Genomic DNA, 24,479 nt, shown 5'->3' on the forward strand with positions numbered 1-24,479 from the left:
TCCTTGAAAAAGATGTATATTCTTATATAATGTCAATAATTCTAATAATATAGTGCTAAAAATCAGATTAAAACTATAAAATATATACTTTTATTATGCTTTGTTTTATGAAGATTGCAATTATACAATTAGGATGGATATAATCAAAAATAAAAACAAATAAATAAAACAGTATCATTTTATAACATACATTTTGTATTTCAATATTTTACTCATATTACTTTTGTATATTACTTTTTTTTTTTCAAGTTTTTGTAATTTTAGGGGAGCATTATTATTTTGATTTTATTTTTTTCTTTTTAATAAATTTATTTGGTTTTTTTTAAATAATTTTGTACATTTGATGAAACATGAAGATCCTCTGAAAAAAAAAATTATGAAATCAAGAGAAATATTTTATATTTATGTTAACAAAATTCTCGTGGAATGAATTATATATGATAAAATTAAAATGCGAAGGAAACAAAAAAAAAAGAAAAACTAAGGAGTTTTATATTGTGTTTATATGATATATATTATTTATATACAATTTTTTTTATATATGTGAAATTTTTATTTTTTTTTTTTCATATACTTCTTATTTTTTAATATATTATAAAAAACATAGAGTGATACTGCAAATTAAACATTACATTTATTTAAAAATGATACAAAACTAATAACAATTAATATGATTCATTGGAGCTGTTTTTATAGTACAATATATATATTATATATTTATTACAAATAAAATATATAATATTAAAATTGATTCTTTCTAAATGTAAATTTTGAACATAATATAAATATATATATTGCAACAATAAATAGTAACACAAAACGAAAAAAAAGTATAATTGAATGTAATTGTATTTAAAAAAATATAGTTGTTTAAATAACAAATTATGTTTTTCTTCTTTTTTATTTAATATGTGTAAATGCCCAAAGTAAGAACTGCGGTATATATTATTAGAAAAAAGCCCATACACATTTAAATTTATAGTGCATATTATTTCATATTAGAGTTAATAATAATTTATATATTATGATAGTGAATTCATCCTTAAAGAATGAAATATCTTGAAAATAAAATTAAAAAAATTATTCTCGTAATACATATATATTTATATTATATAGATTCTTTTAGTTATACTGATAAATATAAAGTTTCATTACTGCATAAAAAAAGTTTGTTTAATATGTGATTGTAGTGAGAATGAAATAAATTATATTTATACATACAATAATAATCTAAACAAGTGATATTGTTCTTATATATAATTAATATCGTTTAATCTTATTGAATTACATGTATTCGTTCTACATGTAATATATTTAATATCAAATTGTAGAACTTTAGAACTGATATTTCAAAACGTGATCTCACATTTTATAACATAACTATTTATTTAGTTATCATGCTATAAAAATTATTATGTTTGTATTAATTCTACATTAATTTATAACATATTATTATTATTATTACTACTAATTATTAGACGACATAAAGAAAATTTTATTTTTCACAGTACCTAGTGATAGTATTATACCAATTTATTTATTTAATTGTTCCTACTTTTATTATATGGATGAAGTTGCTATAATAAATATCGTACTTCCTAAGTATGTTAATCGTGAGTAATAATATTAATATTATTAATTAATATTAATATATTTTTAAAGAATATATCTTTTTTCTTAGTGATATAAAATATTTCAACAGAAGAATTATTAATTAATTTCAGGGTGTTTTTTTTACTTCGCTAAAATATTTAGCACTAATCTTTATATATGGACTTTTTATAGTTATCTTAGAAGTGTACTCAGCTGTATCATATTATTTTACAATATTATTATTATAAAAAATTTATTCTGTATTTTTTTTTTTTGATATTTTTTTAAAACGCAGTTATATTAACATGTACAGTTATGTATTTTATATTTCGTATGATTATTATAATTGAACAATTATAAGTTAAAATTATTTTCGATACGATGTACTATATTGTATGTCGTTCCACACATATATGTCTGATAATTCTCAGAATAATGAATAGTTAATTGATCATTTTTTTTATATAGATATTTTAAAAATATTATATGCTTTTTTATTGAAGCAACTTAATTTTTCAAATGGAGTAAAATTATATAAAAAAAAATACATATTTGTAAATGTGATATTAATAGATCAACAATTTCTTGTTGTAAAAGAATAAATGGATTGTAGAAGAGAATTTTCATGTATATTTGTAATAACTTATCGTGTGAAAAAAAGAAAAAATATGAAATATGATAAATATATGTTACCGTAATTTTAGAAAAACTTTAGATTAATTAGTGTTACTGATCGTACGTATGTACTTATTCTCGTGTGTAAACTTCTCGCGAGAATGTTTTTTCAGGATATAGGATTCATTTATATTGAAGAGCTTCATTCCCTTAATTGACAAATTTTGAGAATAGTCCACCTTATGACTTAGTCATATAAATATTACGAGTACCATAATTATATTTTAAATTTTGCAATTTTTTAAAAAAACTTATTTGACATATGTATAATACATCTATTTATAAATTATTATATAATTAGTCTTGTTGTTTAGCATGTATTTATAGAGTGTATGTATTGATTTAAGTATTTACATTTTTTAGAAACATTAAACAAATAATTTATATTAAAAATATAAAAAAGAGGAAATCTGTAAGCAATTTTTCTTCTTCAAAACAAAAAAAAATATAGATATACATAAATAAATTATAGTTCTAACAATGTAAACGTTATATTACATTCTATACAAATTGAACATTTAAATGCAAAATGTATATTTTTGTAAGTTTTTAACTGTATATTTAGGGTAAATATGATAATTATATTTTGAAATTTAATATTATCTTTTATTTGACAAGTTTTATTAGTATGTATTAAATATAAAAAATCATTTTATGGAAAGCATGTAAACTTTATTAATATATATATATTTATATAATAGCACAATTCACATATTGTATATATACTTAAAAAGAAGTATATTTAATATTTTACAACAAAATTAAACTATTTGCATATGAATTCCTATTTAAAAAAAAAAAAATAATTAATATAGGAAAAATTATATATACTGTTTAAAAAAATAGAACAAAAAAATATTTAGAAATAAGCAGTTCTTCTAAAATTAAAAAGGCCTATTTATAGCTGAATTTTTATAGGAATTAAATTATATAGTTTATTTATTTTTTATTTTGATTTTATAATTTATATTTATATTTTTGTAAATATTAAAAATAGGTTATTATATTTTTTATGTAGTAACATTACTAGTAAAAAACTAAGGCAAGAAAATTGTGCAAAAAACTAAATGAAACTAAATAAGATTCTTTTTCATTATTGTAAAAACTAGATTACATATACATTAAAATAATACAAATATAATTATGTTAATTTATGTAATTTAAAAATTGTGTTATAAATTTAGCTATTTATTTACTTTTTTAAATTTTTAATTATAATTCGAAAAAAATACTTGTTAATGAGGATATTATAATGTTATATTTTACAGGATTAATATAGTTTTTGGTATATATACAATAATTTAAAAATTATCGTTCTCTTTAAAAAATCATAAAAAGAACAAAATATTGTAGGAATTATATTTGATGATTTTAATAGTATTTTTCATAAAATATTATTCATTTATATATTTACGTCGATTCATTGATCATCGTCAACAATATATGTTCCTTATATTATGTATCTTTAAAAGAATAAATAAAAAAAAATATATATTCCTTCTAAATGTATAAGCAGATAAATTACTAAACCATATATATTAGTAGAATATATTGTTATTCTTTTTGATTTCTTATGTATATGTTACATCTTGCATATACTATTCTTATTTGTAAATTTATTTCATTTTATATATTTCTAAATTAATGAAATTATATGTAATATTTTGATGCCATTTTTGATTTTAGTTTCTTTTTTTTTTTTTTTTCTTATTTAATATTTTTTCTAAATATATATAATTAATTAATAGAGAATTATAAAATTATGTAAATTAATGTAGGGATTTATAATTCAGAAACAGTGATATAAATTAAACTTAATTAAAGTAGAAATATTAATGAATTATAGTAAAACAATAAAAAATTACTCCTTATTTGTTTTTAGAATATATATTTTTTCATATATTAGGTAGATCGCTAGATATTTCCTTTAAAAAAAAATTATACACTAAAAAAAAATTGTGTCTACTTGGCGATGAATTAATGCATTTTTTATAATTAAATTAACAAAAATATTTATTTTTTTTATTATTTCTATTATTGTATTATTATAATAATCTATATTTCATTCAAAATTTGAACTTTTTCCAAAATAAATATTTATAAAATTTGAATTTAATATGGTATAGCATTCTTAACATAAGCAATTATTTTAATATATACAGGAATATATAATATATGTATTCTCTACATTCTATATACTATATAAAATAAATATTCAAATATAAAAAGTATTTACGTATTTATTTCAGAATTTATTGATAAAACAACAAATAAATTATTATATAATTAGTTTCCTATATATAATAATTAGATTAGATATTATAAATATTTATTAGTTAATTCAAATTATTTCTTTTTAAGAAAAGTTGGTTTTTCTTAATTATGACTATGATAAATATTATGCAATACATTTTAAATTTATTTTTGTATCATAGATGTTTTGAAGTATATTATAGCTATGTATATTTTTTACTTACTTAAGAAGCAATGATAAAAAAAAAATTTTAAAAAGAATTTTGCTTTTTATTATTAGATGTATAGTATAATATTATTAACTTCTTTATATTGATTACATTGTAATATTATCTATATAATGGGAAAAAAACAAAAGACAATCATATTTATTAATTTTTTTGGGTTTATCCTTTTATCTTGGATATGTCCTTTTTACATTGATGTTGTATGATAATATTATTTAAGGATATTTGAAATACTAATATTTTTCTGTTTTTTTTGTTAATACTTTTTTTTTCCTTCTAGCTTATTTATACTATTAAATAACAAATATTTACGTATTATTTTTTTAGAGCATGTTCAATATATCATTGGATAAGTACTGCGAGCTTAAGAAAATACAAAAAACAAGGAATTATAGATTACTAGGAAAGTGTACACATAATATGGATTTAAATTTTATATGTACAAATGAAGAAATACTAAATATTGGATTAAATAATAGAAACGATATATGTAATAATGAAGAAAGTGTGAAAACACAAATGAAGCAGTCAAATGGAAGTTCACCAGGAAATACAAGAGGTCATAAAAAATATATGAAAAATAAAACTTGTACATTTGAAACAAAAAAATATTCTCGTATAGAAAAAAAGATATTCAAGGAACTTGATTATCAGGATTTTCTTAAAAACAACAGAACAATTAGTGATAAGTTGTACAAAAAATAATAATTAAAAAAAACAGATTACGGTTTGCTTTGCCTTTATTATTGTTTTTGTTGTTTTCATTAGGATTAATATTAGATTTTTCTTATAATTGTGGCCTTAGTAGGGGGTTATATAAGTTATTGAGTTTTTCATTAGGTCCGTCAATAATGGGGAAGTTTCATTGCTATTTGAAATCCGCTGTAAGCTCGTTTTTCAAGTATTCAGTACCAAAAAATGGTGGAAGTACTACTGATTTTTATATAACACCGTTTTTTCATTTTATAATATACTGCGTACTCTTCTTTATATTTGGTATAACTCTTATATTAGGAATTATTTATTACCATAAAAAAGTTAAAAAATTTGAAAAAATTAAATTCAGGAAAAGATAAAGTGAATATTAATAAATGTATTTCTTTTTTGTAATAAATTCCTTAATATAAAATAGCTTCTATAATATCATTAACTATATGCTTATTAGAAATACTCATAACTGATTATATTTTGGAGCTGAACTCATATATATATATAGTATTTTTGATATATATGTGTAAAAATATATTTTCTAAGATTTTTCGGAATTTGAATGTTTTAATATTTTTTAATTTACATTATAATATATTGTACTACTTTGAATAAATATAATAGTTTTGTATATATTTTTTCGTTTTATAATTTTTTTCTATGAAAAATATATATATATTTATGTGTATTAAAATGAATAATGTAATTCAAGATTCATATAATGATATTGATTGTGATAAGTTATAATTGATATAAAACATTCGTTTTTTGTTCATTATTTTTTTCTAATCTATAATGATTATAATTTCTTTCCATTAAGAAAATGTATTATTAATATTGTATTCGAACTGAATAGGTCTTCTTTATTATATAATGATTAGAAGACAATATATTTTCTTAGAATGATACATATATATATATTTATATACTTAAAAAAAATTAAAATTTATTGTATAGAAGTAATTCTTAGGGAAATAAACTATGAAACAAAATAAAAAAAAAAAAAATTTTAATATATGCTATTTTTTTTCTTAATGATATCCTTATTAGGACATTAGTATATAATAAATATCATTTATTTATTAAATATCCACTGTTTATAATTCTTTAAGAATTTATACGTTTTTTATCTTTCCATTTAAATAGATAGTTAATTTTATTACTTTATATTTTTCTTTATTATTGTGTTAATTCTATTTTGGAGACTTAAATATATATTATATAGAAAATTTATGAATAAATTAACTATATATTTTTTTTAAATTTCACATACTTAAAAAATTAATTCATTGAAGTTGAAAATATATTAATATATAATACATATAAATTCCCTTTTTCTTTCGTTTTTCATATTTTTAGCAATTTAAATATATGCTTATGTCTATAAGAAGGTGAATTATTGTTAAGGGAGATAAATAAATATATATTTTTTACATGATCATATAATAATGTGTAGGTAATTCTTTATATGTATATTTCCTATTTTTTACGTGAATATTTATAATACTAGTTATTACCATTTTGGAGGTGTGTATATATACATATAGTTTATATTGTAAATTAATAATTCATTTATATTCATAATGTCATTTTTAAAATAATATAAAAATAAAAAAAAAAGAAGAACTACTTTTTTGTAAGCAAAACATTAATGAGTAATATAGATTTTCTTTATCAACTAAGTTTTAATAAGGTTTGTTTTATAGTATACATTATTTATTTTACGTGGAATAAGTAGATAAGCGTAATACATAAGCATAAATATGAAAATATTTCTCGAGTATTTTTTTTCAATAAATTATATTTTTATTCCTTACAAATAAATGTTTTAATATAGTACTTATATATGTTTTAGTTTGATAAATATATATACTTACACTATTGATTATTCATTAAAATAATCCATGTACATTAATTTTAATTTTTTTTTTTTAAATATATATTTGAGCTACAGAGAATGAGACGGATATATATAGAATATTCTTTATGGAAAAATGAAAACATGACTAAAAAGAATTTTGCTAAAAGAATCAATTACTTTTTTTATTTAACCTTGTGTTTATTTTTAATATAAAGTAATACTATAATTAGTTAAAATATGTTATTCTCTACAAATAACATGTATGAGCATAGATGTATGTAAACATTCTACCGTGAATATACAAATTCTTTTATGTTTTTTTTTAATTGAAATATTATATTTAAAATAAATATTAATAAAACAAAAAAGAAAATAAATTGATGAATTTAAAAATATTTTATTTATAAATAACACAATTCCATAACATTAAAAAATATAATTTTTAAAAAATAAGGTGCAATTATAAAAAATTAGTTCGTACTTTCTTTAAACATATATTTCTTTGTTGATTAGTTGGAACATTATAAAATAAATTTTTTTAATTATATTTAGAATGTAAAAATCTTTATATGAATAAGGACCAACTAAATCATAAATTTTAATTTAGATGACACAAAATATTTTCTTCAATTAATATATGTTTTAATAATTAATATTCATTAAGAATAATAAGTGGTTGATCTAAAATATAAAATTTGCAAAATTATAATTTCTAATAGCATAAATTACACAAATTTATTAATAATAGTTTTAATATATAGGGTAATGTATTATATATATATCCTCTATCTTCTCTATTAGGCATAAACTGAATATTTACATATAATTAGAAATGTCATATATCTAAGTTATTCTGAAATAAATAAAAAAAAATTATATAATATTTAACTAAATAAATAATTAAATAATATTTTTTTTTTTGAATATTTATAGTTCAATTCAAATTATTTTATTTTGAAGGCTCTTGATTTTTATTAAAATATACTTAATCATAAAATAATATAATATATTTTTCATTTATATTTCTATGTAGTTTTTTCAAAGTGCATTCTAGTTATGTATATTTCATCAACACTTTACCTCAAAAATATAAAAAATAATAAAAAAAAATTAAATAAATATTTATAGTGTCCTTTATCATTAGACGAATATTATATTATTATTAATTTATTCATTATTTTAAATATTACAATATTAAAGATATATTATATGGAACTAAGAATTAATAAAATATTATTTAATATAATATCTGCTTTTAGCTTTCTATCGGGAATTTTCTTTTTTAAAAATGATGGGGTATGATAATATTTTATATATTATTGTATAATTTCTAATTTTCGTATTTTTTTTTTTATTAATACAGTTTTTTACAATTAAATTATTTATACATTTTAATAATAAATATTTGTTTTTTGTTTTCTTATCAGATTACGTTTAAAGATTTTTTATATGGAAATTGCGTTATGAGTAAAAGTTTATATACAAGAAATTATCGATTACTAACAAAATATAATCAGGATAAAGATTCAAATAATATATATTTAAACGAAAGATTTCCAATTAATGGTGCAAATGAAAATAAAGATATTTATAATAATATATTGTGGTATATAGACAAAAACAAAAAATGCAATAAAAATATGTTAAATAAGGCTCAGTACTATACAGAAGTTGTGGATTACAATAATGGAATATTTGATGGAAAACATTTCCATTTTGAAAAAAGATTAATCAAAAAAAAGGATTATGATCATTTTCTTGAAAAGCAGAGAAGAATTCAAAATATAGCTTTAAAAAAGATTAAGCTTAGAAATTACCGATTTGTAGGTATTATATTATTACTTTTTTTCTTGTTGGGTATAGGATTACCAATATTACAAGGATTTAAATTGCTACAAAGTGCAGGAGATAGTATTAAAGCATTTTCATGGGTAAAATCCTTTTGGGATATTGTTGAATCATGGTTAGATAATGCAAAATATCATTTTTTTATAATATCATATGGAACAATTATTTTCATATTATTTGTAATACTTTTAATAACGCTTCCCAATATTTTAAGAAATAATGAAAAATATAATAAATTGAAGTTGATGATGGAGTAAAATAAGTTATAATATATGTGAATTTTTCTCAAAGGTAGTTATTTATATGAAGTAATATATTTAAAGTCTTTGGTGGTATATTCCTAATATGAATTCCTATAATTGGAATAATTCCATAATTTCATGTGTGTATAATTTGATATATTAATACACAAAATTAAGTATATATTTCGTTAATTTTTTTTTGAATTTAAATATTTTTAAAGATACATTTTGAATTTTAATGTATTATTTCAGCTTAATTATATCTAGAATAATACATATATATGTATATTTAAATAAATATTTGTGAAAAATCTACGTCTTTGCTTTAAAATGAATATATAATATCAAAACTTATATAATTTTATAGACCTCTGGTAATATTTATTTCTACTAAATTGTACTATTCTTTATATTGTATCATATTATGTCTAAAATTACATTTCAGTTTATTACGAAACTATATTATTAACATGAAACTAGAAATAAAACTGTCCTTATGTTGAACCTAATTATAAGAAGCTAAAGTATAATGATGTATTGATATTTATATATATGTTTATTTTTTTTTCTTCGCTTAAAAACACAGTTATTGCTTATTATTTAAAATAAGCTTTACGAAAAATATACAACAAAACATATCTATTGTAGAAGTCATTATAAGGAACATGTAGCTTTTTTGAATTTTATTAAAGTAAAATTATAAATGTATAATAAAATTATATGCACCTTAATAATAATTATTTATAATTGTTTACAAACTAGGGTTATTTAAATCTTTGCACTTAACAGTTAAAAAGGATTATTATATTCTTAGTGTACATGATTGTTGAAAAAATCTATTTTTTCAAATATTATTTAAAAATATATGGAATTGAAGTTTAATTAACTAATGTTGTTTATTTGATATATTTTTTTATGTCGTTGGAGTATTATATAAAAAAATTAATTTTAATCATATATAATCAGATAATATCGACAAATCCTCTTTTTTTTTTCTTATAAATGTATAGTTTTAGAAATGTGTTATAAATCTATAAAAATTTAAATTAATATTAGGGTAATTAAAATAAATATATATATTGCAAAATAGTTTGATTATATATAAATACATAGTTGTATATATTTTTTATTTTTCATTATTGTCTATAAATATAGTCAGTAAAAAACTATATATATATGAAAATATTATATATTTTCAATGCTCATGAATTACTATATATGTAAATTTTTATTAGGATTTAATTATATTTGGCTTTCATTTTTCATAATTTATTTTATAATTTATATATGAATTAATATGAATTCTTAATTGACTAAAGATATATTTCATATAAAAAATATTAAATGTGAATTAATGAATGATAAGATAATGTAATGATATAAATTAAAAGATATTAAATAAGAATAATTTAAAATATGATAAAAAATGTATAAATAATTTAAACCAGTGAAAGAAGTATAATATTAATTTCTGAAAATTTAGTTATTTGGGAAATTGAGTAGTATTTTAAATTTATCTATTTTTTTTTTTTATAATTTTTTAATTATTTCTCGAAGAATATAATATATTTTAAAGAAAACAAATGTATAAATTTTTATTTTGTTTGATTAATATAATTTTACGCATATCATATATTTATTATTATCATATTTAGGGTTAAAAAAAAATTTTTATATAAAATACATAAATACTTGGGTATAATATATTTTTTCTATTAAAAATTCTTTTAATAATATTTTAGGAATTTATATAATTATGTAGATTGGTTATGATTAACCTTTAAAAAATATCCTGGTATTTTGCTTATGCAAAGGGACTAATAAAAAATGATATACACTTCCTTTAAATAACAAAATAAAATTAATTAACTATGTATTTTAGTAAATTTAAGGTTATTCACACTCTAAAAAGTTATGTACATATTATACGGAATATATATTATTCGTATTTGTAAAAAATTTTAATTTTTAATAGATTTTTATTTAATATAATTATAAGTAAGATTCTTGTAAGAATATTATTTTTAAACATTTTTAAAATTTATTAATACGCTTTTAAATATATATATTTTATTGATAAAAAAAAAAAGTTAAGTGTATTGAATTTAAAACTCTTCATTCAGAATATATGATATAAATTAAGTTTTTTTAAAAAACTAAAAATTTTAAGTATGATGATATAATAAATATTTTTCTATATAAGCGTTAAATTATATATTTTTTAAAATATTATATAGTAGTACTGTATAAATTTTACTTTTTAAATGTATGATAATATAGATTTCAAGTTTCATAATTTATATAATATGATATACAAAAATTTACTTTTTTATTTAATATTATTACTATTGTTATATTATTATGATAATTAAATTTATTTAAGAGTAATTACTATATTTTCAATATATAATGCTTATAATATAAGAATTATTAATTTGAAATAAGAATTTATATATATAATTATTCTCTTTCAATATATAAAAAAAGTATTCTCTATAATTTATAAAATGAACAAACTCATTTTGTTTATAATAATAAGGAATAATATATATTTAAAAAAATTTTTTTTGAAGAAACTAATGGAAAAATTATTTAACAACTAAACTATATTAAATAATTGTATTAAATATTTTGAATAATTATGAATGTATGTGAATTATGTTATATAAACGAATGTTTGTATATTAAAAATAGTATTAAAAAATATTTAATAATTCTTTGAAATTCGTTTTCTTTGTTTATGATGTAAAGTATATTGTAGTTATAAATATTTTAATTATATATTATATAAAAAATAAAATGATAATGAAATAAAATTTAAAAAATAAATATTCAAATCTTTACAATTAAATGTATGTTTTATAATAGTTACTTTATTCATTATTAAATATATTTTAATATTAAAGTTCTATGTCATGGAAGAAAAAAATAAATTACACGTTTTTTTTAAAATACGTACTTTGCTCTTCTTAACTTGGATATGTAAATTTTATATAGACATGGTATGATATTATTATTTATAAGGATATATGAATCATTCTCTATTTTTTTGTAGTATTTATTTATTAATAATTTTTGTTATCATAAAGCTATTTATACTTGTAAACCATGGATATTTGTTTTTATAGAGTATCTATAATAAATTTTTGAATGAAAAGAACCATGCTAATATAAAAATAGTTACCAGAAACTATCGTTTATTAGCAAAGCATAAACAGGGAAGGCGTTCAGATATGATGTGGAAAAAAGAAGAAATTCCAAATAATAGAGAATACGAAAAAAAACCTATCTGTAATAATGAAAAAGTATCTAAAGGAAAAAATAAACTTCGAAATGAATGTTCATTAAATAATGCAAGAGATTATGGAAAATATAAAAAATGTAAGTCTTCTGGGGGTAACATAGAAAATTATTATTTTGGAAAAAGAATGTTAGACAAAATATACTATAAAAATAAGGTTAGGGCCGCTATAAATTCAGATTTTGAGTTTTTAAGAAAGGATATATTATTAAAATTAAATGTTATTACTGTTTTATTTATCTTCGTTGTACTATATGCATTAGCAGTCATACTTTATAGATATTTCTCTTTAAAGGATAATACAAGGTTAGAAGTTTTATTAAACAATTTTAATTTGCATGATACAAGTATAGCGTTGTTGGTAATAGCGATTATAGTTATACCAGTTGTTATTTATATAGGCAGAAAACTCATAAGAAATGTAAAGTTAAAATATAAAAAATGTGAAATAAATAATACGGCATATCCTTCTTTCCGTAAAGTACTTTTTTTGTAACAATACATACATATAATTTCCTGAATGTTATACAAAAATAGCGAATATACCTGTAATTGCTTAAATTTTATAAAATTCCTCATATCTACTTATCATTTTTTATGATGAACATTAAAAATAAACACTTTTTATTGTCTTTTTAATTTGACTATTTTGACTTTTTCCACTGGATTTAAAATATTTTCTACATCTAATATCATATCATGTTTCATATATATGTTTCTGCATTCAAAAAGATCTTTTTAAAAAATTATTTGTATAGTCCTTAAAATTAATAAGTAAAAACGGATTTATATAAAGTTATTGCTATTGTGAGGTATTTTGTATTTATTATCATAAAAAAGTGTCTTAATTATTTTTAATATTTTTTACTTTTAAATAATAGGGTGTTAAGTGAATAAAAAATGTGTAATGTACTTTTAAAATTATAAATGAGTATGTATTAGTTAGTAAATAATGAAACGAACTGATTGTATATCTCGCTTCGATATGTTTTTTTTAACAATAAAAATAAAGTTCATTTTTATTCTACATAATATATTTTATAATAAAAATATGAATCATATTTATTTAAAAAAAAATTTTAAAAGATATTTTTTTTTACTTATACGTTAAAAATATGAAGTTATTGATATAATGTAAATAATATAATTTTTAATTAGTATTCGAAGTCTACGTTTTATAGTAGATATTTTAATTTTTCTCCTGTTACATTTTTTCTTTAAGTTCATTGCTTATGTATATTGTTATATATCCAATTAATTCTGCCCTAAAAAAAGGAAATAAGCTTCGATAATTTAAGAAATTAAAATATGTTTTATATATATATATATATATATAACAAAATGGTAAATATAATGAAATATATATTTCTAAAATATATTTTTGATTTGTGAAAAAACTTCTTTTTATTTAAATCCTATATTATTAAGATATAAATAAAAGTAATTTTTTTATTACATTAATTGCCTTTTTATAAAAAATATAATATTAACAATATTTTGAATTTGTAGAACTAAATTTATAATATTTATAGATTAATTCTATTAAAAATATTTCATTTTGGTAAGGTATAAATAAATTAGGAAGGGGATATTACTTGATTGTTTTATAATATTTTTTGTTATGTACCTTATTATGCTGTTGACAATGTACGTACATATATATATATATATATATATATATATGTAGTATAACAAATCGTTTGAGTGAGGTTAGAAAAGACATAACTAAGTAATGTCTTTATATTTATTGGAAGTATGAACGATATTCTGACATCTCTTATCTCTACTAAGTTTATAATTATCATAAAGAAATTCCTATAAAAAATAATATAAAATGCCCCTAATTAAAGAACGATTTGCATTTATTTTTTTAATATACGTATCTAAATATCGAGTTAATGTATTATAATTACAGTAGTACATATTTTCTGTTTTATTATTTTGAATATTTTATTACGTATAATACAAAAAATCTCTTATTTAAATTAATAACATATGTTCACATATATGGTAAAACCCCAAGACATAAGTAATTATGTGCAGTAATTAAAAAGAGAACATAATGTGTATTTTTTACTGTACGAACTAGTGAAGCATATGAAAATTTGAAATGATATAAAATTGGTTTATCCACATCTAAAAAATCATATGTTGAGTTCTGTTTATAACTCCCAAGAGAACTATAGAAGTGGAATTCTACATGAAATATCAAAGCAAAAAAGAATTACCTTTCAATTTCTTTTATCCCTTATATATTGTTATGTTAATTGCTACTAGTTATGGAAGTATTTCACATGTTTTTCCTTTTGTAAAAAATAAATGAAAGTTAAACCTAGGAGTATAAATACTTTTTATTCTACTGTAATATACTTTAGTGAAAATTTTATAATTCCAATATGGTTTCATATGTTTTCTATTTTTTTATATGTGTAATTGTTTACTTAACATAGATGTTGTATAAATAAAAAAATATTAAGGGAACAAAAAATTAAAAAGTGGCTCTATAAAAGAACACATATATAAATTATTAAATAATGGATAGAATTGTTCCCATTTAAATTTTAACCAATAGCTGAATCACTATACCTTATAGTCATTGATAAATATCTTTAGTACAGCGCCTTACACAATATTTAGAAGACAAAAACGACAAAATTTTTGTATAATTCACTATATATTTAATTCAATATAATTTCAAAGAAAGAAGTAATAATAAAATCTCAAAAAAATGTTATTTATATATAAAATATATTTATTTATTATTTATAGAATAAGGTTTTTATTTTAATTTCTATTTTTTTATATATATATATAATAATATTATGTGTGTCGTAATTAATATATATATTTCTAATTTTCTTCTTTTTTTTTTTTCTTTTTTAATACTTGGTTAATAAACATTACTTATTATTATTCTGTAATAAAAGCACCATTTACTTAATAATCTTATGTTATATATTTATGTTTTAAAATGAATTGTTTTGAATTTTAAACAAAATCAACGTATAAGTGGAATTTTGTGTTACATAGTCTAACAGTAGCATTTCGTTTATATTATCCTTTTCTTTTTGTTGATTTTATATCATTATTTTTGTGATATGTATACGCAAGCATCTATTTCTTTATTTCTAGTATATATTATTTATTAATGTATTTCCCACTTAACTCCAGCATTTATGTCACTGAATTTTAAATTTTTTAGTGAATATAACATATACTGTATTTTTTGTATTAAACAACTCCTTGAGGATGATAGTCTATATTATGAAAACGTTCCTCATAATTTGTATGTACTACTTCAAAAGTGTTTTGTGAAGATTCTCTTGTATCTTTTTCAACTTTATTAAATTTAATTATACTTTTTTTTTGTAAATTACTATGTAACCACGATTTAATTGGAGTAAACTATATGAAAAAAGAGAAAAACATGTATATTCTTAAAAATACAATATTTTGTTTTAGTAATTACTTTTTAAAATAAACATAAAAAATGTGATAGAATATTCTCCCTATTATGTATATTTCTTATTAACCTTATATAAAAAAAATTAGGTAAAAGATGTTAGTAATATTACAATCGTTGTTATACCGTTAGTAAAAACATAACTTTTTGGAGGTGCTAAAATTTTTGGTACATGATAACACATAGTTACATCGCTCATTGTTTCATCATATGCTTTTTTAAAATTTCTAAACTCTTAGCAAAATTAGTTCATTACATTTACTTCACATTTCTTGAATGTTGAATATAAAAATCATAATATTTTTTTGGATTTTCGGAACTAGTAGCAGCTTTATTTTTTTCAGATATAAAATCGTTAAAACCTTTATATAAATTATACAGAACTGTAAGTTTGGTTAAAATATCACGATTAATTTTTTCTAGTATAATCATACATATATTACATGTGTCGTTTGAAAACTTATTATACATCTGAAATAAAAGAGGATTACTATTATATTTTCCTTTTATATTTATTAGGTAATTTAAATATTTACAACGCTTGATTCTGTCAAAATTATCTCTCTTTATTTTAAATAAATTTATGCCAATCTCCTGACATAAGGAGATAATGTTTTTATCAGCAGTTTGAAATATTCTATATTCATCAGTAGCACAATACTTTCCAGGATTTTCATTAACCCTTCTGTCAATATTATCATAAAAATTTGAGATAGTATCTTTAAATTCATCTCTATATTTAAGATATAATGTCATGGTATTCTCCTAAAAATAAAACAAATATAATAATAATATATAAGTACACAAAATGATATGTTAATTAAATGTATTTATATATCATATCGAGAACAACGAACCTCTGGATACAATAATATATATAATAATCATAAAATAAAATAACTTTTGCATTTTCTTCTGTACTAACAGATGTCATTGCATATAGGTGTACGTGAAATAAATAACAAAAATTATATTAGTATCATATTAATATTTATATATATGAAAAAATATATAATATATTTATGTGGGATATTCCTTTTTATTCATACAAAAAATTAAAAAAAAAAAAATAATTAGGAAAAATTTCTCTTAACTTTTTATTAATATAAAAATAAGGTAACATAGTAAAATATAGAACAAAGACTTTTAGTAGACAAAATAATGTTTTAAAAAACTGAGTTATTTTATTTTAAAAAAAAATACATATACATAAGAGTAAGCTTTCCTATTATATTATTCATGTGATAATTATATATTTGTAATGATATATTATAGAAAAAAAAAAAATTAATTTTAGTTCATTCTCATATAAATTTTTTACTATGTTGGAATATTTAATTAGGAATATTTTTTGGACTTATAAAATGTTATAAATAGATAAATTTTAACTATTTATAAGGTATATAATTTTCTCTATTATTTTGTTAATATTTTTTTTCATTGATAATATAATAACTTTCATATTATTTCAAATAATATTTATAATATGTTTTAATAATATATAAATTGATTAAGAATCTGAACTTTACGAATATTACAAAAATTAAAATTTAATTAATTGAAAAGAAAATTTAAATAAAATGTAGTGTAGTATATGAAAATTAGTATTTATGTGTTAAATTAAAAATGTACGCCCTCAAGAGAATAGTTTTAATTATATATATAATATTACATAAATAGACTATATAGCATAATCGTAATATAATCTTCTACATGTCTCTGTTATATTAGACTTGAATGTTAAAACTTTATATTCTTTTTCGGAATAAACTGCGTGATATATTATATAATTTTATATTAAGTATATAAATGTATACAGAAAACTTAATTATTTTAATACTATAAATTGATAATAATTATATATTAAAAATAAAAAAAAAATTTTATAATTATCTTAACTACTTTAAAAATATATATCATTGAAATAGTTTGTGCTTGTAGCATAGCTATAATATAGATTAATATGTCAATCAAAATTTATAATTATAATCTATAGGGAATACATCCTATTAGAGATCTTCTTTATGATATGTGTTTTTATTTCAGTATTTAATAAAATAGTTTAGAAGTTTAATATCATAATATTTTCCAATTTTGTATATGTTACTGTTATTTTATTTATCAATATTATATGTTAGATGGGTTTACCAACATAATAATATTTAATTCAAGGTACGCAGAAAATAATATTACATTATTTTTTCTTTTCTTTATTTTTATATTTATAACTTATTGTTCCAGAATATCTTACGATAATATTATTTTAGTATAATATATTAATTATAAGTTATATAATAATTGTATTAATAGATTTAACATATAATCAAATATATTTTAAAAAAAGAAATAAACAAAAATAACTGCTTTTATTATTATTTAATATATAGATTGAATTGTCTCTTTTTTCATGAACAATGTAGAAATCAAAATATTAGAATTATTATCGTTATTCTTAAAATAAATATTTTTTAAAGGTTAATGTAGAGTGGATATTCATTGGTACTTAGTTTATATTTTAATTTATAACATAAATATATTTTTTTTAATTTTTTCATAAGAGTATCACTTAAAAAAATAGAATGGTTGTTAAAGAGCATTTTATATAAAAGAACATTATGATTTTGATATAATTAATTTTTATTAATTTGTAAATACATTTATAAATATATGTATGTTAATATTCTCTTACAATGTTTCATATATAATATATTTTGTATACCTATGTAATATATTTATATGCTTATAGTTAAATTAACATATTTATTAAGTTAACATATCAAATATAAAAATTAAAAAACAATATACATATTAATATTCTTGCAATGTATACTCCATTTCAGTTAAATATATAAGTGCTATATATATTATATTATATAACATAATTATATTTTTTTGATGAAAACCTTATTTATATTAAAATAATGTACTTTAAAAGAACTATGTATTTATTATTAGTAATATAAAATAAGAATATTATAATTCATTTTAATCTATTAAATATTGTCGAAACATGGATAATATTAATATCGATAATAAGATAAAATAATTATTTACTTAATAAAATATTATTAATATATTACAATATACTTATTTTATGTACTATAAGGATATTGTGTTAAAAAGATGAACTTAAATTTCTGTTTGTATTGTATTGCGTGCTTGTTATACTTTTAGTTAAATCTGAAAATTATATATTTTATAATTGTTATTAATGTTAATACTGCAGTAATGATATTTTTTAAAAAGTAAGCATACTGCTGTTATTATAGTTTTACTGTATAAAAAGGAGTAAATAAAATTTCATAATTTTCTTATTTCTTATGGTATATGAAAAAAGAAAAAAAATATTTTGTATCAAATTGGACTTTAAATTTTTGCAGAAATAGATCTAGTATTGGTTTAATTTATAAATAAAAATATATAAGTAGATAATGTATAAAATAATATAAAAAAAAATAAAAAAATATAATCCTATTAATTAAATAATAATGTGAAATATATTATTCTGTAATTAAACAAAAGCGAAAAAGGAAGAAAATAGAAAGTCAAAACTTATAAATTCTTCTCAAAACGCAGAAAGAGTCAAAAAATTATTATCAATATAATATGAAAAAAATAAAAATATATGAAATTTTTTTATATTTCTAAGAAATAATTCTATTATGCTTCATTTTCATATTATTTTAAAAAAATGTTGAAACTTATCAATTTAGTACAGTTTAGTTTATATATTTTTTTATATATATATTTTATTTTTTTGATATCACGAAAATATTAAAAACTTATAATATATAAAAAAGAAAAAAGAAATGGATCGTAAGAATTTTTTTTTTTGTATTCGTTTATATATTTTTTTAAACGTTAATATTAAATACAGGTTAATGTAAAAATATATTTATTAAGCATAATTTCATTATTAATATATTATAGTCACTTTGGTAATTTCATTGATTTTTTAAATTTATTATAATAAATGTTATATAAACAAAAGATATTACTTTAATATTATATATATATATATATATATATATATATATATATATATATATATATATGTGTAAAGTTTCTTTCATTTATGTTGCAATATTTGTTATGAAAAAAAGTTAAATTATTTTTTTAAAAAATAGAATTTTTAAATAAGATTTTTTCTTTGTGAGAAGATATAAATAATTCAAAAAAATAATATTGCTATATAACAAATAAAGTGTTACAAATTTACAATAAATGATAGCTTTTAAAATATGAAAATCTAATAAATCATAAAAGCCTGGAAGTATTACAGTAAGTATATAAAATATGTTTTTTTTATAATAGATTATATTATAAGAATTATGTATGTATTTTCACTACAATTTCATATGTTATAAAATATATTTTTTTTTTTTTACTGAAAATTTTTTTATTTTAATTAAAACCATAAAAGTTTGAAATGTAGAAATATTTAAAGAATTCAAATATATACCTTTCTGAATATGGATATAAATGCATATCAAGCAATAATGAAATATCATAGAATTATAAAAATATATGTAATCATCATAAATTAATTAAAAATTATTATTACAAAATTATAGTTTTTGCTTCTTTTTATTTTTCAAAATATTAAATTTTCACTGTATTTTAATATTTTTTGTAAATATAAATTTAATTTTGTTTTCATTTATATATGCGTATATATGTTGCTACTTTTATTGAATCTAATGTTTATATAAATTTCTTATTGATGTTCCCAAAAAAATAAAAAAGTATATATAATTGTAATATGTTTATATATCTTCATTTATATATTTATGTTTTATTTTTTTTCCTTTTTCTTCTATTATGCATTTCTTAAGATTATTTTATTGATTTTTTCCTCATCGTATAATACAATTAATGAAATATGTTTCATAAAGGTTACATAATTACACAAACATTACTTTTTAATATATTCAGAATGTATATAATAAATTTACAAAATGTATATTTGCATAATTCATTCATATTCGTTAGAACTATAATTCTTTTCCATAGAGCTTAAATGCATATTATCTTATCCAATTTTCTATCTCCATTCTAAATCCGTCATCTACCGTATAACCCAGATTTTCTTTATTTTCAAAAACATTTACGTTAAACTCACCCATATTTTCTATAGAATCTGGTTCACTATCTGATTTTTCACCTTCCATGTATGCACTTATAGTACTGTCCAAATAGGTTTCTCTATTTTCAAAGTCCTGCTCTTTTTTGCATTCTTCTAATACTAATATAAGCACGAGGATGCAAAGTTTTTTTAGTAATTGTGTTTTAATATAGTTATATAATTGTTGATAACCTTCTCTGTTGGTTAATTTTCCTATATTTATTAATAGAAAATTATCCTTAGTTTCTTCATATTCATATATATCTGATATATTCTGGAGTTCATCTGTCAAATAATTAAACAAGTTTTGTTCAATATATTGCTTAATAATTATACTATTTTTTGATATCCACATTCTCCACATATCCTTTTCTTTTTCTGAATATGGAATAGTTAGATTTCTATCTGAAATCTTCCTTTTTAATTCTTCTCTTTTTTTAAAGTTATCTTGTTCTTTTTTCCAATCATTTTTTAAATTATTAAACCAGACTGTGTTTTTCAATTTTTCAGAGATATTTTCATGTTTTTTCTTGAATTTATTCCATAGAAGTTTTTGTTTTTCAATGTCATTAATACTTTTAGTATCTTCCTTTATTAATTCGTCATTAGTTATATTAGGATATGTTGTATATTCCTCTTCTGTGAACAATTCTAGAAATATTTTTAAAAATTCTTCTTTTTTGTGTTCCCATTCTTCATTACTGTATTTTTCGAGTACTTCCATATGTACTTCTATCATAGTTTTGTATGTATCCTTTCTTGGAGTCGTTGCATTTACATTATAATTCATGTTATGCTCTTTTATTTTTATTCTTTTTATAGTTTCTTCGTTATCATATAATGTGTTTTCTAAATGATCATGTGCTAAGAACTCATTTTTTTTCCAAGAAACTAAAGGATATAATATTCTCAGAAATTTCACAGGTCTTCTTTTTATCTTTTTTTTTTTTTTAAACAACCCTATTAAAGCATACTACAGTAGAAAAAAATGAATTTTTAAAACAAGTTATTACGATAATAAAATGATTATCATATTTTTATTACGTAAGTGTTATTTTACTTTAATAAAAAGAGAAAATATAAAAATAACTATAAAGCTGATTAAAATAGATGACGTGTATGTGTTAGATGAACTTTCTAATGGACCTGAAAAAAGTATATATATATATATATATATATAATTCTCTCATTGCACAAATGGATAAATAAGTAGAATTAATGGTACCTGAAAATTTAGGGATTTCAGCAGAATTAAATGAACGTAGGGAAGGCATTGTGTATACAGCTTTTAATGCATGATGTTCGGAAGATTGAGTTACTTGTGGCATATCAGAATCTGAAATTTTTTGTGTGATAGTACCTGGTAATACTGCATCATCATGATTAGCCTTTGCTATTGTTACTTCTTTTGGACCTTGATTAGTTCGAATAGTTTCAGATTCTTCACTTTTAACTTGGGGATTTGGAGCTTCCGTTTCCGACTGATCTTGAGTTTGAGGTCGATGCTGATGAGATAACTTCTCTGGGGTTAGAGGTATCTGTGAATTATTAGTTTCTCCATTTTGTAATGTTTGAATGGCTAGTTCAATTGGAGCTTCATTTTTAGATGGATTTTCAGCTGTTCTTTGATCTCCTTTTTGTAAAACTTCCTTTTTTCTTTCTAGTAAGTTTCTGCAAGTTGGAATTTGATTGGTGGGTAAACATACAGATGATATTCTAAAGGTTTCTTCTGAGAGTATGTTGCATAATGATTCTTGTTTTTTTCCTCTTTTGACCATTATTGGTTTTTTTCTGTAACAACTTTTAATGGGGCTTACTTTTTCCTGAAAATAAATATTTCTCTCATTAATCCAATCCTTATATTCGTTACATTTCTTTAAATACTCCTCACCACACGTCTTTAAGGTTGCAGGTTTTAACTGTCTTATTTCACTAAGATATGTACTTCTTTTTTCACAAAAATCTTCTTCATCATATTTTAATTCTAAAATTTTCATTTCATTTTCTTCCAGAATAACAGGACATTCTTTATGTATATTAATCTTTTCATAGTAAGACTGTACCCACTTTTTTAATGCCCCTTCCCATGTATCTTTAAAAAGGCTATAATATGATGGAGGAGACTTATTTGCAATTAGATATTTACTCAAATCTCTACACACATTTCTAAATTCTTCTTTGTCACTCTTATTTACGTTAGCAGTTTTCTTTGTTATATTTTGTATAATTCTTTTGAAATTTAGATCATTATAGTATCTCAAAAATCCAGAATCTCGAACATTCAATTTCTAGATTCAAAACAATTATTCAAGAATTAATTTTTGTGTTATTTATGTTAACAGTTGTTTTAGAATAAATAAATAATTCATTAATATAAAAAAATAAAAAATTATTACCGAAGAAAAACAATTATCCATAATGGATTTACATTAATACTCTAGTGTATGATAAATAATATTCTGAAGAAAAAATATGAATTTATATATTTTATTTATCAATATCGTTATTTTAAATTTATATTTCTAAACAAAAATAAATTATAAAATTATAATTTACATAAGAATTTATATATGAACTATAAAATAATAGAATACATTAGTATTTATTTTATGTGCTTCATAATTTCATTTAACTTATGTAAATATATTACAAATGGAGATGCATCCTAAACATATTTTAATATTAATTCACAATTATGTATATATGATTCTGTAAAAATAATATTCCTTATATAAGGAAAAAGTCACAATATTAACCACAAAACAACATATATAAGTTACATCAACATGTAATATAAAATTTATTCCGTAAAAATAACATTAATTACCGTTTCCTTATTTCTGTTATTAGAAACACATATATATATAGATATTATTACATATAATAATATAAATAATTCCTTTTGCTCTTAGGTTTTAATTAAAATAAATAATATATAAACCAGAACATTATTAATAATGGTAGTATGTCCTTATTTTATTTTATTTTATTTTTTATTTATTGTTGATATAGGCCATTATAGCGTTATAATTATTTTGTTAATTTTTTTTATATTTACTATATTGTAAGTGCCTATTAAAACTTTTATATGAGCTCATACATTTATACAAACGCTTAATTAATTAGAGGTATATTTATAGTATTAAATAATTATAAAAAGATTTGCATACTTATTTAAAATAT

General features: G+C 18.6%; 6 protein-coding genes across 6 annotated transcripts; 3 read left to right on the plus strand and 3 right to left on the minus strand.

Annotated features, from left to right (window-relative positions):
* Nucleotides 1-4,861: 4,861 nt before the first annotated feature.
* Nucleotides 4,862-5,453, plus strand: MKS88_001576 (uncharacterized protein; the record flags this gene model as incomplete). The annotated part of the gene is made up of 2 exons (XM_067214514.1): nucleotides 4,862-4,948; nucleotides 5,076-5,453. The coding sequence occupies 2 exons, from the start codon at nucleotides 4,862-4,864 to the stop codon at nucleotides 5,451-5,453; spliced, it is 465 nt and encodes a 154-aa protein (XP_067074942.1).
* A 3,073-nt stretch (nucleotides 5,454-8,526) lies between these two features.
* MKS88_001577 (uncharacterized protein) lies at nucleotides 8,527-9,422 on the plus strand (the record flags this gene model as incomplete). Its single annotated transcript, XM_067214515.1, has 2 exons — nucleotides 8,527-8,613; nucleotides 8,745-9,422. The coding sequence occupies 2 exons, from the start codon at nucleotides 8,527-8,529 to the stop codon at nucleotides 9,420-9,422; spliced, it is 765 nt and encodes a 254-aa protein (XP_067074943.1).
* A 2,900-nt stretch (nucleotides 9,423-12,322) lies between these two features.
* MKS88_001578 (uncharacterized protein) lies at nucleotides 12,323-13,204 on the plus strand (the record flags this gene model as incomplete). Its single annotated transcript, XM_067214517.1, has 2 exons — nucleotides 12,323-12,409; nucleotides 12,536-13,204. The coding sequence occupies 2 exons, from the start codon at nucleotides 12,323-12,325 to the stop codon at nucleotides 13,202-13,204; spliced, it is 756 nt and encodes a 251-aa protein (XP_067074944.1).
* A 2,735-nt stretch (nucleotides 13,205-15,939) lies between these two features.
* MKS88_001579 (uncharacterized protein) lies at nucleotides 15,940-16,370 on the minus strand (the record flags this gene model as incomplete). Its single annotated transcript, XM_067214518.1, has 2 exons — nucleotides 15,940-16,113; nucleotides 16,284-16,370. 2 exons carry the CDS (start codon nucleotides 16,368-16,370, stop codon nucleotides 15,940-15,942), a joined length of 261 nt encoding a protein of 86 aa, XP_067074945.1.
* A 59-nt stretch (nucleotides 16,371-16,429) lies between these two features.
* On the minus strand, nucleotides 16,430-17,105 carry MKS88_001580 (uncharacterized protein; the record flags this gene model as incomplete). The annotated part of the gene is made up of 2 exons (XM_067214519.1): nucleotides 16,430-16,936; nucleotides 17,073-17,105. The coding sequence occupies 2 exons, from the start codon at nucleotides 17,103-17,105 to the stop codon at nucleotides 16,430-16,432; spliced, it is 540 nt and encodes a 179-aa protein (XP_067074946.1).
* Nucleotides 17,106-21,198: 4,093 nt separating this feature from the next.
* MKS88_001581 (uncharacterized protein) lies at nucleotides 21,199-23,713 on the minus strand (the record flags this gene model as incomplete). The annotated part of the gene is made up of 3 exons (XM_067214520.1): nucleotides 21,199-22,256; nucleotides 22,522-23,584; nucleotides 23,693-23,713. 3 exons carry the CDS (start codon nucleotides 23,711-23,713, stop codon nucleotides 21,199-21,201), a joined length of 2,142 nt encoding a protein of 713 aa, XP_067074947.1.
* Between the last annotated feature and the right edge of the window lie 766 nt (nucleotides 23,714-24,479).

This window comes from Plasmodium brasilianum, chromosome 5 (genome assembly GCF_023973825.1).
Source record: "Plasmodium brasilianum strain Bolivian I chromosome 5, whole genome shotgun sequence".
NCBI classification, from domain to species: Eukaryota; Apicomplexa; class Aconoidasida; order Haemosporida; family Plasmodiidae; genus Plasmodium; species Plasmodium brasilianum.